The sequence below is a fragment of the Nerophis ophidion genome, linkage group LG08 (genome assembly GCF_033978795.1).
Source record: "Nerophis ophidion isolate RoL-2023_Sa linkage group LG08, RoL_Noph_v1.0, whole genome shotgun sequence".
NCBI classification, from domain to species: Eukaryota; Metazoa; Chordata; class Actinopteri; order Syngnathiformes; family Syngnathidae; genus Nerophis; species Nerophis ophidion.
Genome location: NC_084618.1, coordinates 13,843,367 through 13,860,436, shown reverse-complemented (window position 1 = coordinate 13,860,436; position 17,070 = coordinate 13,843,367). Strand labels below are relative to the sequence as shown.

Sequence of the window (17,070 nt, the reverse complement as noted above, 5' to 3'; positions counted from 1 at the left end):
CCTGGGACTGATTATTTCAAGTTCTACTGTATTTTGTTTCCTTCCAACACAACTGACACTTTTCATAAGATTAATGAGTTAAAAATGTGAAATACGCCTTCAATCTGATTTATGTTTCCTATCATGTTAAGAACTATTACTTAACAGTGACATCAGGTGGTCACAGGTTGACCCTGGAACTGATAATTTCAAGGTCTACTGTATTTTGACTCTTTTTAGAGGGTTAATGATGAAAAATGTACAAAAAGCCCACACATTCGTGTTTTTTTTCTATCATCTACAGTACTTGGGACTATCACTTAACAGTGACCCTGGAAGTGATTATTTCAAGTTCTACTGCATTTTGGCATTTTTTTCAACACAACTTTAACACTTTTCAAAGGATTAATGATTAAAAATGTACAAAAAGTCCAACAATGAGTGTCTTTTCTATCATCTGCAAGGAACCGTTGCTTAAACAGTGACCTCAGGTGGTCACAGGTTGACCCTGGGACTGATTATTTCAAGTTCTACTGTATTTTGTTTCCTTCCAACACAACTGACACTTTTCATAAGATTAATGAGTTAAAAATGTGAAATACGCCTTCAATCTGATTTATGTTTCCTATCATGTTAAGAACTATTACTTAACAGTGACGTCAGGTGGTCACAGGTTGACCCTGGAACTGATTATTTCAAGGTCTACTGTATTTTGACTGTTTTTAGAGGGTTAATGATGAAAAATGTACAAAAAGCCCACACATTCATGTTTTTTTCTATCATCTACGGTACTTGGGACTATCACTTAACAGTGACCCTGGAAGTGATTATTTCAAGTTCTACTGCATTTTGGCATTTTTTTTCAACACAACTTTAACACTTTTCAAAGGATTAATGATTAAAAATGTACATAAAGTCCAAAAATGAGTGTCTTTTCTATCATCTGCAAGGAACCGTTGCTTAAACAGTGACCTCAGGTGGTCACAGGTTGACCCTGGAACTGATTATTTCAAGTTCTACTGTATTTTGTTTCCTTCCAACACAACTGTGACACTTTTCATAGGATTAATGAGTTAAAAATGTGAAATAAGCCTTCAATCGGATTTATGTTTCCCATCATGTTAAGAACTATTAACAGTGACATCAGGTGGTCACAGGTTGACCCTGGAACTGATTATTTCAAGGTCTACTGTATTTTGACTCTTTTTAGAGGGTTAATGATGAAAAATGTACAAAAAGCCCACACATTCGTGTTTTTTTCTATCATCTACAGTACTTGGGACTATCACTTAACAGTGACCCTGGAAGTGATTATTTCAAGTTCTACTGCATTTTGGCATTTTTTTCAACACAACTTTAACACTTTTCAAAGGATTAATGATTAAAAATGTACAAAAAGTCCAAAAATGAGTGTCTTTTCTATCATCTGCAAGGAACCGTTGCTTAAACAGTGACCTCAGGTGGTCACAGGTTGACCGTGGAACTGATTATTTCAAGTTCTACTGTATTTATTTTCCTTCCAACACAACTGTGACACTTTTCATAGGATTAATGAGTTAAAAATGTGAAATAAGCCTTCAATCGGATTTATGTTTCCTATCATGGTAAGAACTATTACTTAACAGGGACATCAGGTGGTCACAGGTTGACCCTGGAACTGATTATTTCAAGGTCTACTGTATTTTGACTCTTTTTAGAGGGTCAATGATGAAAAATGTACAAAAAGCCCACACATTCGTGTTTTTTTCTATCATCTACAGTACTTGGGACTATCACTTAACAGTGACCCTGGAAGTGATTATTTCAAGTTCTACTGCATTTTGGCATTTTTTTCAACCCAATTTTAACAATTTTCAAAGGATTAATGATTAAAAATGTACAAAAAGTCCAAAAATGAGTGTCTTTTCTATCATCTGCAAGGAACCGTTGCTTAAACAGTGACCTCAGGTGGTCACAAGTTGACCCTGGAACTGATTATTTCAAGTTCTACTGTATTTTGTTTCCTTCCAACACAACTGTGACACTTTTCATAGGATTAATGAGTTAAAAATGTGAAATAAGCCTTCAATCTGATTTATGTTTCCTATCATGTTAAGAACTATTACTTAACAGTGACATCAGGTGGTCACAGGTTGACCCTGGAACTGATTATTTCAAGGTCTACTGTATTTTGACTCTTTTTAGAGGGTTAATGATGAAAAATGTACAAAAAGCCCAAATATTCGTGTTTTTTTCTATCATCTACAGTACTTGGGACTATCACTTAACAGTGACCTTGGAAGTGATTATTTCAAGTTCTACTGCATTTTGGCATTTTTTTTTCAACACATCTTTAACACTTTTCAAAGGATTAATGATTAAAAATGTACAAAGAGTCCAAAAATTAATGTCTTTTCTATCATCTGCAAGGAACCGTTGCTTAAACAGTGACCTCAGGTGGTCACAGGTTAACCCTGGAACTGATTATTTCAAGTTCTACTGTATTTTGTTTCCTTCCAACACAACTGACACTTTTCATAGGATTATTGAGTGAAAAATGTGAAATAAGCCTTCAATCTGATTTATGTTTCCTATCATGTTAAGAACTATTACTTAACAGTGACATCAGGTGGTCACAGGTTGACCCTGGAACTGATTATTTCAAGGTCTACTGTATTTTGACTCTTTTTAGAGGGTTAATGATGAAAAATGTACAAAAAGCCCACACATTCGTGTTTTTTTTCTATCATCTACAGTACTTGGGACTATCACTTAACAGTGACCCTGGAAGTGATTATTTCAAGTTCTACTGCATTTTGGCATTTTTTTCAACACAACTTTAACACTTTTCAAAGGATTAATGATTAAAAATGTACAAAAAGTCCAAAAATGAGTGTCTTTTCTATCATCTGCAAGGAACCGTTGCTTAAACAGTGACCTCAGGTGGTCACAGGTTGACCGTGGAACTGATTATTTCAAGTTCTACTGTATTTATTTTCCTTCCAACACAACTGTGACACTTTTCATAGGATTAATGAGTTAAAAATGTGAAATAAGCCTTCAATCGGATTTATGTTTCCTATCATGGTAAGAACTATTACTTAACAGTGACATCAGGTGGTCACAGGTTGACCCTGGAACTGATTATTTCAAGGTCTACTGTATTTTGACTCTTTTTAGAGGGTCAATGATGAAAAATGTACAAAAAGCCCACACATTCGTGTTTTTTTCTATCATCTACAGTACTTGGGACTATCACTTAACAGTGACCCTGGAAGTGATTATTTCAAGTTCTACTGCATTTTGGCATTTTTTTCAACCCAATTTTAACAATTTTCAAAGGATTAATGATTAAAAATGTACAAAAAGTCCAAAAATGAGTGTCTTTTCTATCATCTGCAAGGAACCGTTGCTTAAACAGTGACCTCAGGTGGTCACAAGTTGACCCTGGAACTGATTATTTCAAGTTCTACTGTATTTTGTTTCCTTCCAACACAACTGTGACACTTTTCATAGGATTAATGAGTTAAAAATGTGAAATAAGCCTTCAATCTGATTTATGTTTCCTATCATGTTAAGAACTATTACTTAACAGTGACATCAGGTGGTCACAGGTTGACCCTGGAACTGATTATTTCAAGGTCTACTGTATTTTGACTCTTTTTAGAGGGTTAATGATGAAAAATTTACAAAAAGCCCAAATATTCGTGTTTTTTTCTATCATCTACAGTACTTGGGACTATCACTTAACAGTGACCTTGGAAGTGATTATTTCAAGTTCTACTGCATTTTGGCATTTTTTTTTCAACACAACTTTAACACTTTTCAAAGGATTAATGATTAAAAATGTACAAAGAGTCCAAAAATTAATGTATTTTCTATCATCTGCAAGGAACCGTTGCTTAAACAGTGACCTCAGGTGGTCACAGGTTAACCCTGGAACTGATTATTTCAAGTTCTACTGTATTTTGTTTCCTTCCAACACAACTGTGACACTTTTCATAGGATTATTGAGTGAAAAATGTGAAATAAGCCTTCAATCTGATTTATGTTTCCTATCATGTTAAGAACTATTACTTAACAGTGACATCAGGTGGTCACAGGTTGACCCTGGAACTGATTATTTCAAGGTCTACTGTATTTTGACTCTTTTTAGAGGGTTAATGATGAAAAATGTACAAAAAGCCCACACATTCGTGTTTTTTTTCTATCATCTACAGTACTTGGGACTATCACTTAACAGTGACCCTGGAAGTGATTATTTCAAGTTCTACTGCATTTTGGCATTTTTTTTCAACACAACTTTAACACTTTTCAAAGGATTAATGATTAAAAATGTACAAAAAGTCCAAAAATGAGTGTCTTTTCTATCATCTGCAAGGAACCGTTGCTAAAGCAGTGACCTCAGGTGGTCACAGGTTGACCCTGGAACTAATTATTTCAAGTTCTACTGTATTTTGTTTCCTTCCAACACAACTGTGACACTTTTCATAGGATTAATGAGTTAAAAATGTGAAATAATCCTTCAATCTGATTTATGTTTCCTATCATGTTAAGAACTATTACTTAAAAGTGACATCAGGTGGTCACAGGTTGACCCTGGAACTGATTATTTCAAGGTCTACTGTATTTTGACTCTTTTTAGAGGGTTAATGATGAAAAATGTACAAAAAGCCCACACATTCGTGTTTTTTTCTATCATCTACAGTACTTGGGACTATCACTTAACAGTGACCCTCGAAGTGATTATTTCAAGTTCTACCGCCTTTTGACTGTTTTCATTGGATGAATGATTTGAAAGATCGCAGAAAACCAAGAAGTGCACTTGTTTGTACAGGAGATGATTGACAGCACTCACTAATGATGCTCAGGATGAGTTTTCCACAAGTGCTCCTGGTACTGGTAGGGGTTAAAGACTTGCTCCCAACGACTAGGATCCCGAGAAAAGTTCCATATTTACTGCATGAGTCAGAGTCTTTCCTAACTGGCTTCCCTTCCCGTCCCGCATGCGGCCGTGTGAACTGGTGACACCGAGGCGCCTCAGAAGTGCTTCTTCTTGGACTTTGTGAAGAAGGCAGGAAGTGAGCAGGCAGAAAAGGTAGCGACCTCTAGTCCTGGCAGACGTGCAGGCGCGGACATAAAACCCAGCAGTTTGAATTTACGTCTTTTATTCTTTGACAAGGTTTCGGTGTGACATTTACAGAGGCGGGCAGGAAAGCCGGGAGAAAATAATAATAACGACGAGGGCGTCAAAGTGCCGACATCAGCAGAATGCCAGGCTCCCAGAGAGGACACAAGTCCTCACCAGGGCCAAGCGAACAACCTGCTGCCATATTTGGAAGGCTCCAGTTTACCTTCGATGATGGGGTTGGGCTCGGGGCGTGGCCGAGAGTGGTAAGGGTTCTCGGGTATGGGCCGTGAGGTCACCACCTTGGTAACCTGGCAACATGAAAAACAAGCATTTTGACGACAACCATTATGGATTTAATAACAGTCAAGACTATGATTCAAAGCTTGACTATCTAAACATGATAAATACGGAATGTGAAGAGGTTTGTATATTGCTCGGTCATTTTCAATGGGGGAAACTTCCTGGTAATTCCAGGTAATTAAAGAATTTTCAGAACCAGACAACGTGGAGGCGTCAGTTTGCAGGAAGATTGCAGAGTTTGTATCGGGTGAGAAATGTGGCAGGTGTACAACTTTGAAAATGTCCATTTATTAAATTGGGAATTTCCTGGAACTTTGGGAATTTCGAAAAAAAAACCAACTAACCATTTTTTGGAAATACCAATAACATCACAATTGTACGAGCTCAGGGGTGTCCAAACTTTTTTGGAGTTGGGGGTCGCAGGGGACTAAAAATATTTTGTCGAGGCCCAAAAGCTAACCATGTTAAGAAACAAATATTATATATATATATATACATATATATATATATATATATATATAAATATATATATATATATGTATATATATATATATATATATATATATGTATGTATGTATACATATGTCTGTGTATGTATGTGTGTATGTATATACATACATACATACATACATATATATATACATACATACATATATATGTATATATATATACATACATATATATACACGCATATATATATATGTATGTATATATATACATACATATATATACACGCATATATATATATGCATATATATGCATATATATATATATGTATGTATGTATGTATGTATGTATGTATATATATATGTATATATACACATACATATATACACATACATACATACATACACAGACATATGTATACATACATACATATATATAAAAAAATATATATATAAAAATACAATCTTCTTTAATGTGAAGTAATAATCATGCTTTTAATTCATATTTTTTTAAATCAATTACAAAAAAAACACTAAAACTCTTGGGAATCCAAAAGGGCTCTCCAATCATGAAAGTCTTAAAAGTAAGTCCTATTTTTTTTTTTTAAACTTTCACAACTTAAATCGATCAACTGCAGTTTTAATGTATTTTTTTGTTTAATTTATACCCTTGCGTCAAGAAAAGTGTGTTCTTACATGGCAACCACACAAAAAAGCCAATATTTTCCCTTTTCTTTTTAAAAGTATTTTTACAATGTTTTTTCAGGAACCCACCTGTGCTAAAGCCTTCACAAAATGTAGGTGCTATAATAGTAAGGTTTGTGAAGAATAATACAAATCATTTTATATCCCAAAAGGCTTCATTTAGGCAAGGAAAGTTTGTTCTCGAGCACAATTTCAAATGCTTAATAGATGTATGAAATGACAAGGAAGTGAATAGAACCAAAAAAAAAAGGTTTTATCATCATAAAAATAACAATGAATGAATCTCGTTTTCTTAGTGAAGATGTGGATGTTTTGTTGGGGTGGTTTAGCAAATATTGTATTGCTTTTAGTAGTTTTAATGTAACAATTGGAGCAAAATCTCATCCTTCGGTTTTTCTTAATGCGGCCTTCGCTGGAATACGTTGGGACAGCCTCGCGCTAAAAGTGCAATTTGAGTGCTGATGATGAGCATTAATTACAAAAAAACGAGTAATCAAATAAAACACCTAACAGCCTCAATGCAGATTTTATAGACGATAGTTAAAAATACACACATTTTTTTTTCTGCTTGCCGTAGACTTCATTACTTTGAGTAATAAATGCACATTAAAACTGTACTTGTAACAAGTCAGCATGAATAAATATCAAATATGAATATAAACATATATATATATATATATATATATATACATATATATATATATATATATATATATATATATATATATATATGTTAGGGGTGTAACGGTACACAAAAATTTCGGTTCGGTACGTACCTCGGTTCAGAGGTCACGGTTCGGTTATTTTCGGTGCAGTAAGAAAACAACAAAATATGAATTTTTCGGTTATTTATTTACAAAATCTTCCACCAAAAATATTTTTTCTTAGTGGAACATTTAATGTGAAGTAATGGGAACCTTGGATAGGTCAATAATTCATAATAATATTTATTTTGATTCAATGTTATGTATTGAGCAAATACAAAAAAAAAAAAAAACAGCTTTGTTTTATTAGTCAATATTGCAACTTTTTCTAAATTACATTTAGCCTTTAAGCTTTTTTTTATTTCACTTTTGTTTATGTTTATTTTAATAGTATTTTTAGAATGTGCCGGAGGCCTTTAAAACATTAGCTGTGTGCCGCAAATGGCGTCCGGGGCACACTTTTGACACCCCTGCTATAGATAATAAAAAATAAAATCTGATAAATCTATGGGTACTAAAAAGCAGAGCCTGGAGACGCATGCGCATTTATCATAACTCTCTCACGAATGTTGCTGCGCACACAATTTGTTTTGTTTTTAACCCCTTCTTAACCCTGAACGTACATTGAAAATATATGCTACCCTAACTTAAAATGCCGGACATTTGAGGCATTTAAGAAACTCCACCCGGACAGCCCCGCAAAAGAGGATATATCCGGTAAAAAGAGGAGGTATGGTCAGTCAATCGTAGCCCGGTCGTTGCTAGCATGCCATGTGTTGTGCCTCTGTGTGCATTGTTTACACAACGTGCGGTACACTACTTCATATGTCCGTGTGGAAACTCGTTCGGTATACCTCTGAACCGAATCGAAACGAAACCCCCGTACTGAAACGGTTCAATACAAATACACGTACCATTACACCCCTAATATACATATAAAATATGAACATAAATATAAATATATATACAGTGGGCGTTGCACAACAGAATACTGACCTTTGACAGCTCTCCGAGCTGGGGTCTCACCCAGTCCAGCTTGTCCAGGACGCAGCTGTCGAAGGCGTTCTGCTGCCTGCGACAGTGGCGAAGCTCGGCTAAATTGGAATAGTCCAGGCAGGTCCAGTACTCGGTGAAGGACTCGGCGCAGTTCCCCTTGATTTGCCTGACAGCCACAATCACACCATGACGGACATTTTCACAAACTATAACCACAACAACCGCAACCGGGAACGTATTGTAAAGATGACCTCATCCACCGTAATTGTGTCAGCTGGACCTGTTGGGGTCTGGAACATGTACACTCCTTTTTCATGAGGGCCACATCGCAATTAGGGCTCAGATGGCTACTTGAAAGACATGACAAGCCACGCAAAAACGATGTGACAAGTCACTCTAAATGATGGTTAAAAGCACATTCAATGATTTGACAGGCCACCTTAAATGACGTGGCTGACAATTTAAAAAAATTACGTGACGGCACATTAAATGACGTAGTGGACTACATTCAATGACGAGGCGGGCCGCCCAAAAATAACGCCACAAGCCACCCTAAATGATGTTGAAAACCACGTTCAAATGATCTAACAGGCCACTTGAAATTATGTGACTAACAATTTTTTTAAAATACGTGACACATTGAATGATGTGGCAAGCTGCATACAAAAATAATGTGACAAGCCACCCTAAATGATGTTGAAAACCACAATCAATGATGTGACCAGCCACATTTAACGATGCGACAGGTCACTTTTAATGATGTGGCAGACAATTTTCAAAAATGACGTGAATGATGTAACAAGTCTCATAGAATCAGTGTTGCAGCCCACATTCAATGACGTGACGGGCCAAATTGAATGATGTGGCAGACCACATTAAATAACATTCCACATATAAATGACATGGCAAGCCACGTTAAACTCTGTTGCAGACCACATTCAATGACGTGCCACATGGAAATGATGTGGCAGACTACATTCAATGACGAGGCGGGCCACCCAAAAATAATGTGACAAGCCACCCTAAATGATGTTGAAAACCACATTCAATGATGTGACAGGCCACTTTAATTGACGTGGCAGACTATTTAAAAAAATGATGTGGCAGACCACATTGAATGATGTGACAAGTCTCATAAAATCAGTGTTGCAGCACACATTCAATGACGTGACGGGCCACATTGAATGATGTGGCAAGCTACATACAAATGATGTGGCAAGCAACCTTAACAGAAGTTGCAGACCACTTTAAATGACGTGGCAAACCACATTCGATGACGTGACACATAAAAATTATGTGGCAAATCACTTACAAATGATGTGGCAAGCCACTTTAAATGATGTGGCAGACTACATTCAGTGATGAGTTGTTATTTATTACTTCTGTACTCCTGTCTTGCTCTGTATATTGTACAGTATTTGTATTTTGTACTTCCATAGTGTTTTGTATATTGTACAGAATTGCTTATTATTTTTATTGGATATTAGTCTGTTTATTTCAATTGTTAGTTTTTCCTTTATTACCTCTTAAGTCATTTATTTCACCACATATTTGTTCCCACTACCGCACCTTAAGTTGGAGTCTTTAATCTCGTTATATGCAAAGATAATGACAATAAAGTTCATTCTATTCTATTCTATGAGGCGGGCCAACCAAAAATAATGTGACATGCCACCCTAAATGATGTTGAAAACCACATTCAATGTTGTGACAGGCCCCTTTAAATGATGTGGCAGACTATTTAAAAAAATGATGTGGCAGACCACGTTGAATTATGTGACAAGACTCATAAAAATCAGTGTTGAAGCCCAAATTGAATGATGTGGCAAGCTACATACAAATGATGTGGCAAGCAACCTTAACAGAAGTTGCAGACCACTTTAAATGATGTGGCAAACCACATTCGATGACGTGACACATCAAAATTATGTGGCAAATCACATACAAATGATGTGGCAAGCCACATTAAAATACGTGGCAGACTACATTCAGTGATGAGTTATTTATTTCTTCGGTACTCCTGTCTTGCTCTGTATATTGTACAGTATTTGTATTTTGTACTTCTATAGTGTTTTGTATTTTGTACAGAATTGCTCATTATTTTTATTGGATAGTAGTCTGTTTATTTCAATTGTTAGTTTTTCCTTTATTACCTCTTATGTCATTTATTTCACCCCATATTTGTTCCCACTACCGCACCTTAAGTTGGAGTCTTTAATCTCGTTATATGCAAATATAATGACAATAGAGTTCATTCTATTCTATTCTATGAGGTGGGCCACCCAAAAATAATGTGACATGCCACCCTAAATGATGTTGAAAACCACATTGTGACAGGCCCCTTTAAATGATGTGGTAGACTATTTAAAAAAAATGATGTGGCTGACCACGTTGAATCATGTGACAAGACTCATAAAAATCAGTGTTGCAGCACACATTCAATGATGTGGCAAGCTACATACAAATGATGTGGCAAGCAACCTTAACAGAGGTTGCAGACCACGTTAAATGACGTGGCGGGCCACACAAAAATAATTTGGCAAGCCAGATACAAATGATGTGTTAAGCCACCCTAAATGACGTTGCAGGCCACTTGAAAACCAAGTGACAAGCCAGTTACAAATGATGTGTTAAGCCACCCTAAATGACGTTGCAGGCCACTTGAAAACCAAGTGACAAGCCAGATACAAATGATGTGTTATGTCACCCTAAATGACGTTGCAGGCCACCTGAAAACCATGTGACAAGCCAGATACAAATGTTGTTGCGGACCACATTCAAAGACGTGGCAGGCCACACTGAATAATATTGCCGACTACATTTAATGATGTGGAAGACCACACTCAATGACGTGGCGGGCCAGATCTGCCTTGAGTTTGACACTTGGTGTAAAAGAAGGTCAACATAGGTGAGTGTGGTACCTGAAGAAGTTGAGCGCACAGGCGGTGACTTTCCTCCCTTCTTCCAGACACTTGCGGGGGTCCTTTTCCTCCCAGCGACAGAGCATGAACTCCTTGCTGGGCTTGTCGCACTGCGATCCAAAGTGGTGAGCCGCCGCTTTGAGCACCGCCGAGGACACGTTGACCTGGAGAGAACACCACAACGTCAACAATCTATAATCTACTTCTTCCTGAGGTACACCTGTACTAGGTATGTCATTAGGGCTCGGACGATAAAACAATATCAATATGCATCGCGTATGATCACATCTGCGGTCCCCTCCAAGGTCTCTCATTGTCATCCCATTGGGTTGAGTTTTTCCTTGCCCTGATGTGGGATCTGAGCCGAGGATGTGGTTGTGGCTTTTGATTGATTGATGGAAACTTTTATTAGTAGATTGCACAGTTCAGTGCATATTCCGTACAATTGACCACTAAATGGTAACACCCCAATAAGTTTTTCAACTTGTTTAAGTCGGGGGTCCACGCTAATCGATTCATGGTACAAATATATACTATCAGCCTAATACAGTCATCACACAAGTTAATCATCATAGTATATACATTAAATTATTTACAATCGGGGAGGTGGGATGAGGAGCTTTGGTTGATATCAGTACTTCAGTCATCAACAATTGCATCAACAGAGAAATGGACATTGAAACAGTGTAGGTGTGACTTAGTAGGATATGTACAGCCAGCAGAGAACATAGTGAGTTCACATAGCATAAGAACAAGTATCTACATTGGAAATACATTTGATTATTTACAATCCGGGGAGATGGGATGTGAATGGAGGAGGGTATTAGTAAAGGGTTGAAGTTGCATGGAGGTGTTGTTTTAGAGCAGTTTTGAAGGAGGATAGAGATGCACTTACTTTTACACCTGTTGGGAGCAAATTCCACATTGGTGTGGCATAGAAAGCGAATGAGTTAAGACATGGGTGCCAAACTCTGGCCCGCGGGCCGTAATTTCACTTGGCTCTTGAGGCAATATCAAATTAACTTTAGAGCTGGCCCGCCGCTGTAACACCGCATTCACCGCTTACTTGCCAATCCTCTCGATTTTCCCAGGAGACTCCGGAAGTTCAGTGCCCCTCCCGAATTTCATCCCGGACAACAATATTTGGGGTGGGCTTTAAAAGCATTGCCTTTGGCGTTCTCTACAAACTGTCTCCACGTCCACTTTTCCTTCATACAAACAGCGTGCCGGCCCAGTCCCATAATATATGCGGCTTATACACACACACAAGTGAATGCAAGGCATACTTGGTCAACAGCCATACAGGTCACACTGAGGGTGGCCGTATAACTAACTTTGACACTGTTACAAATATGCGCCACACTGTGAACCCACACCAGACAAGAATGACACATTTCGGGAGAACATCCGCACCGTAACACAACATAAACACAACAGAACAAATACCGAGAACGCCTTGCAACACAAAATTCTTCCGGGACGTTACAATATACACCCTCCGCTATCACCAAACTCCGTACACCTCAACCCCACTGCCGAAGAGGCATTACATTTTTATTTAAATTTTATTTGATATGCCATTGATATTTTTTAATTATTATTATTACTTGAAACTCGATTTTGCATGTCACATAAAGTTATATATATGGCCTGGGAACGCCTCGGGATCCCCCGGGAAGAGCTAGACGAAGTGGCTGGGGAGAGGGAAGTCTGGGTTTCTCTGCTTAGGCTGTGCCCCCGCGACCCGACCTCGGATAAGCGGAAGAAGATGGATGGATGGATAAAGTTATATAAGCCTTGCTTGTTCAATATTTAATGCAAAACTTGTTTGGGTCCCTATTAAAAGGTTAATTTGTTCAACCTTGGCCCGCGACTATGTTCGGTTTTAAATTTTGGCCCACTCTGTATTTGAGTTTGACACCCCTGAGTTAAGACCTTTGTTAGATGGTAATCTGGGTTTAACGTGGTTTGTGGAGCTCCCCCTGGTGTTGTGGTTATGGCGGTCATTTATGTTAAGGAAGTAGTTTGACATGTACTTCGGTATCAGGGAGGTGTAGCGGATTTTATAGACTAGGGTCAGTGCAAGTTGTTTTACTAGGGTTCGGTCCTTGGCCCTGCACTCTTCAGCATCTACATGCTGCCGCTAGGTGACATCATATGCAAGCTTTCACTGCTATGCTGATGACACCCAACTCTACATGCCACTAAAGCTGACCAACACGCCGGACTGTAGTCAGTTGGAGGCGTGTCTTAATGAAATTAAACAATGGATGTCCGCTAACTTTTTGCAACTTAACGCCAAAAAAACGGAAATGCTGATTATCGGTCCTGCTAGACACTAACCTCTATTTAATAATACAACTCTAACATTTGACAACCAAACAATTAAACAAGGCGACTCGGTAAAGAATATAAATGATAAATGATAAATGGGTTGTACTTGTATAGCGCTTTTCTACCTTCAAGGTACTCAAAGCGCTTTGACACTACTTCCACATTTACCCATTCACATTCACACACTGATGGGAGGGAGCTGCCATGCAAGGCGCCAACCAGCACCCATCAGGAGCAAGGGTGAAGTGTCTTGCTCAGGACACAACGGACGTGACGAGGTTGGTACTAGGTGGGGATTGAACCAGGGACGCTCGGGTTGCGCACGGCCACTCTTCCACTGCGCCACGCCGTCCCTATGGGTGTTATCTTTGACCCAACTCTCTCCTTTGAGTCACTCATTAAAAGCGTTACTAAAACGGCCTTCTTTCATCTCCGTAATATCGCTAAAATTCGCTCCATTCTGTCCACTAAAGACGCCGAGATCATTATCCATGCGTTTGTTACGTCTCGCCTCGATTACTGAAACGTATTATTTTCAGGTCTCCCCATGTCTAGCATTAAAAGATTACAGTTGGTACAAAATGCGGCTGCTAGACTTTTGACAAGAACTAGAAAGTTTGATCACATTACGCCTGTACTGGCTCACCTGCACTGGCTTCCTGTGCACTTAAGATGTGACTTTAAGGTTTTACTACTTACGTATAAAATACTACACGGTCTAGCTCCATCCTATCTTGCCGATTGTATTGTACCATATGTCCCGGCAAGAAATCTGCGTTCAAAGGACTCCGGCTTATTAGTGATTCCCAAAGCCCAAAAAAAGTCTGCGGGCTATAGAGCGTTTTCATTTCGGGCTCCAGTACTCTGGAATGCCCTCCCGGTAAAAGTTCGAGATGCCACCTCAGTAGAAGAATTTAAGTCTCACCATAAAATTCATTTGTATACTCTAGCCTTTAAATAGTCTCCCTTTTTAGACCAGTTGATCTGCCGTTTCTTTTCTTTTTCTCCTATGTCCCACTCTCCCTTGTGGAGGGGGTCCGGTCCGATCCGGTGGCCTGTGTATCGGCTGGGGACATCTCTGCGCTGCTGATCCGCCTCCGCTTGGGATGTTTTCCTGCTGGCTCCGCTGTGAACGGGACTCTCGCTGCTGTGCTGGATCCGCTTTGGACTGGACTCTTGCGACTGTTGCATCCATTATGGATTGAACTTTCACAGTATCATGTTAGACCCGCTCGACATCCATTGCTTTCCTCCTCTCCAAGGTTCTCATAGTCATCATTGTCACCGACATCCCACTGGGTGTGAGTTTTCCTTGCCCTTATGTGGGTCTACCGAGGATGTCGTAGTGGTTTGTGCAGCCCTTTGAGACACTAGTGATTTAAGGCTATATAAGTAAACGTTGATTGATTGATTGATTACTCTGTCCTCCACCCTGAGCCAGCAAAATTTGGAGAAGTGGGTTGGAGTGAGGTGTGATCTGGGGTGGATGTCTAAAAGTAATCGGACTAGCTTGTTCTGGCATGTTTGGAGTCTAGATTTGAGGGTTTTGGAGGTGCTTGAGTACCAGGAGGTGCGAGCTTAATGGAAAAAGGGTTGAATGAGAGTTCCCGCTACAATCTTCAAGGTGCTTTTGTTGACCAGAGAGGAGATTCTGTAGAGCAGGGGTGCCCATTACGTCGATCGCGAGCTACCAGTCGACCGCGGGGGGTGTGTCAGTCGATCTCGAGCCAGGCTTTTAAAAAAAATAGACCTAAAAATTAGTGATCATCAATCTTCACCAAGACGTCACTTAAATGACATTCACGGTACCGGAGGGTCTTGTGAGATGACGTTGGCTGCTGCAAGATCATTATTATGAAAATATGACAGAGAGGAAGGCGAGAAACACTTTTTATTTCAACACACTCTCGCGCCGTACCTTCCGTCAAAACTCTTAAGGCCGACTGCACATTTCCTATCTTCACAATAAAAGCCCTGCTTCATGCTGCCTGCGCTAACTAAATACAGAGTCTCGGAAAACTGGCGTGCACAAGCGATCCCTCAGAAAGCTGGCGTGCACATCACTTGTGCACGCCAGCTTTCCGAGACTCTTATTTTGTTAGCGCAGGCAGCATGAAGCAGGGCTTTTATTGTGAAGATAGGAAATGTGCAGTCGGCCTTTAGAGTTTTGACGGAAGGGACGGCGCGAAAGTCTGTTGAAATAAAAAGTGTTTCTCGCCTTCCTCTCTGTCATTTTTTTCATAATAATGAACTGGCAGCAGCCAGCGTCATCTCACAAGACCCTCGGGTGCCGTGAATGTCAATCAAGCAAGCTACGGAATTTGCCGCCAATGTTTTTCTTGTCAAGTGTATGGAAGCTGGATGAATTAGATGCCAAAAACCAACCACTTTCATGTGGTATTGTACAGAAAGGACAACTTTTTTTCTCCTCTATTTGAAAATGTGGGCGTTATCATCATTACTGTCTGATTCCAATCAATGCAAGTCATCAGAATCAGGTAATTGACCAACTTATATTCTTGTCTTCGTGAAAGAAAGACATCTATATGTGTTACACATGCTTGTATTATCATTAAACACATTTAACTTGTTTACAAAAATGTCTCTTTCATAAATAAATAAATATAAATGATATATATAAATGAGGTAAATCCCCTCGAGTTGGTCAATTGAAAAGTAGCTCGCCTGCAGAAAAAGTGTGGGCACCCCTGCTGTAGAGGAATCTCGCTTGTGCAGCCCTTTGAGACATTCGTGATTCAGGACTATGTAAGCAAACTTTGATTGATTGAATAGCTGTCAAGATGTTACTATACATTCAAAGGAGATGAATGTTTGCAGTCATACATACATAACAGCTTAAGACAATGACCATTATTACATGTATTAAGTAAATATTACAACTTTGTTGTTGATCATTTTAGATACATGTATCCATGCTATTTATTGCTGTTGTCATTCATTCGGGCGGGGATGCTAAAAATACCCGAATGCCGGTCACGCTAGGCCATAGCCATTAAACTCAAACTGCAATGTTGCGATAATAAATACAAAAGGACAAACGGCAGCAAAGGTTTAGTGTTGTCAAACATGTAGCTGCGGCTTCTGTTAGCTTCGCGGCTAGCTAGCGAGCTAGCCGTCCCCGCTAATTCCCCAGGCGAATATCCGCTCACCTCATCCACATTCAGCTCCTGGACGGTGGGGAAATTCTGCGTTGGGGGCATGGCTGCCTGTGTGTGTAAGAAACACACACACAGACGGAATACGCCAGATGAACTTTGAAGGTCTTCTCGTCGAGAGAAGACGAGGCAAAGGAGAAGGTCAGCTCAAACACGACCGATACGTTTGCGCATGCGCCAAATGTCAGCCACTTCCGGTCCCGAGAAGACGGCTGTTTTATCCAAAATGTAGGCGTTTTCTCTCTTTTTTTTTTTTTTACAACAACTGTAACCTATTTTTATGGACTTGCCTCTTTGTAATGTTAAGTTCCTTTTTTTTTTTTTTTTTTCAAAACCCCGCTCCACCACAACGTGTCACCACTTCCGCCCTTAGCGCCTTCAAAATAAGAGCTTAATAAC

The 17,070-nt window shown here is 39.1% G+C and overlaps 1 protein-coding gene across 1 annotated transcript; it reads right to left on the bottom strand.

Annotated features, from left to right (window-relative positions):
- Window positions 1-5,109: 5,109 nt before the first annotated feature.
- On the bottom strand, window positions 5,110-16,862 carry ndufa8 (NADH:ubiquinone oxidoreductase subunit A8). Its single transcript, XM_061907746.1, has 4 exons — window positions 16,666-16,862; window positions 11,162-11,325; window positions 8,241-8,406; window positions 5,110-5,397 (listed from the first exon to the last, which is right to left on the bottom strand). The coding sequence occupies exons 1-4, from the start codon at window positions 16,714-16,716 to the stop codon at window positions 5,260-5,262; spliced, it is 519 nt and encodes a 172-aa protein (XP_061763730.1). The 5' UTR covers window positions 16,717-16,862; the 3' UTR covers window positions 5,110-5,259.
- Between the last annotated feature and the right edge of the window lie 208 nt (window positions 16,863-17,070).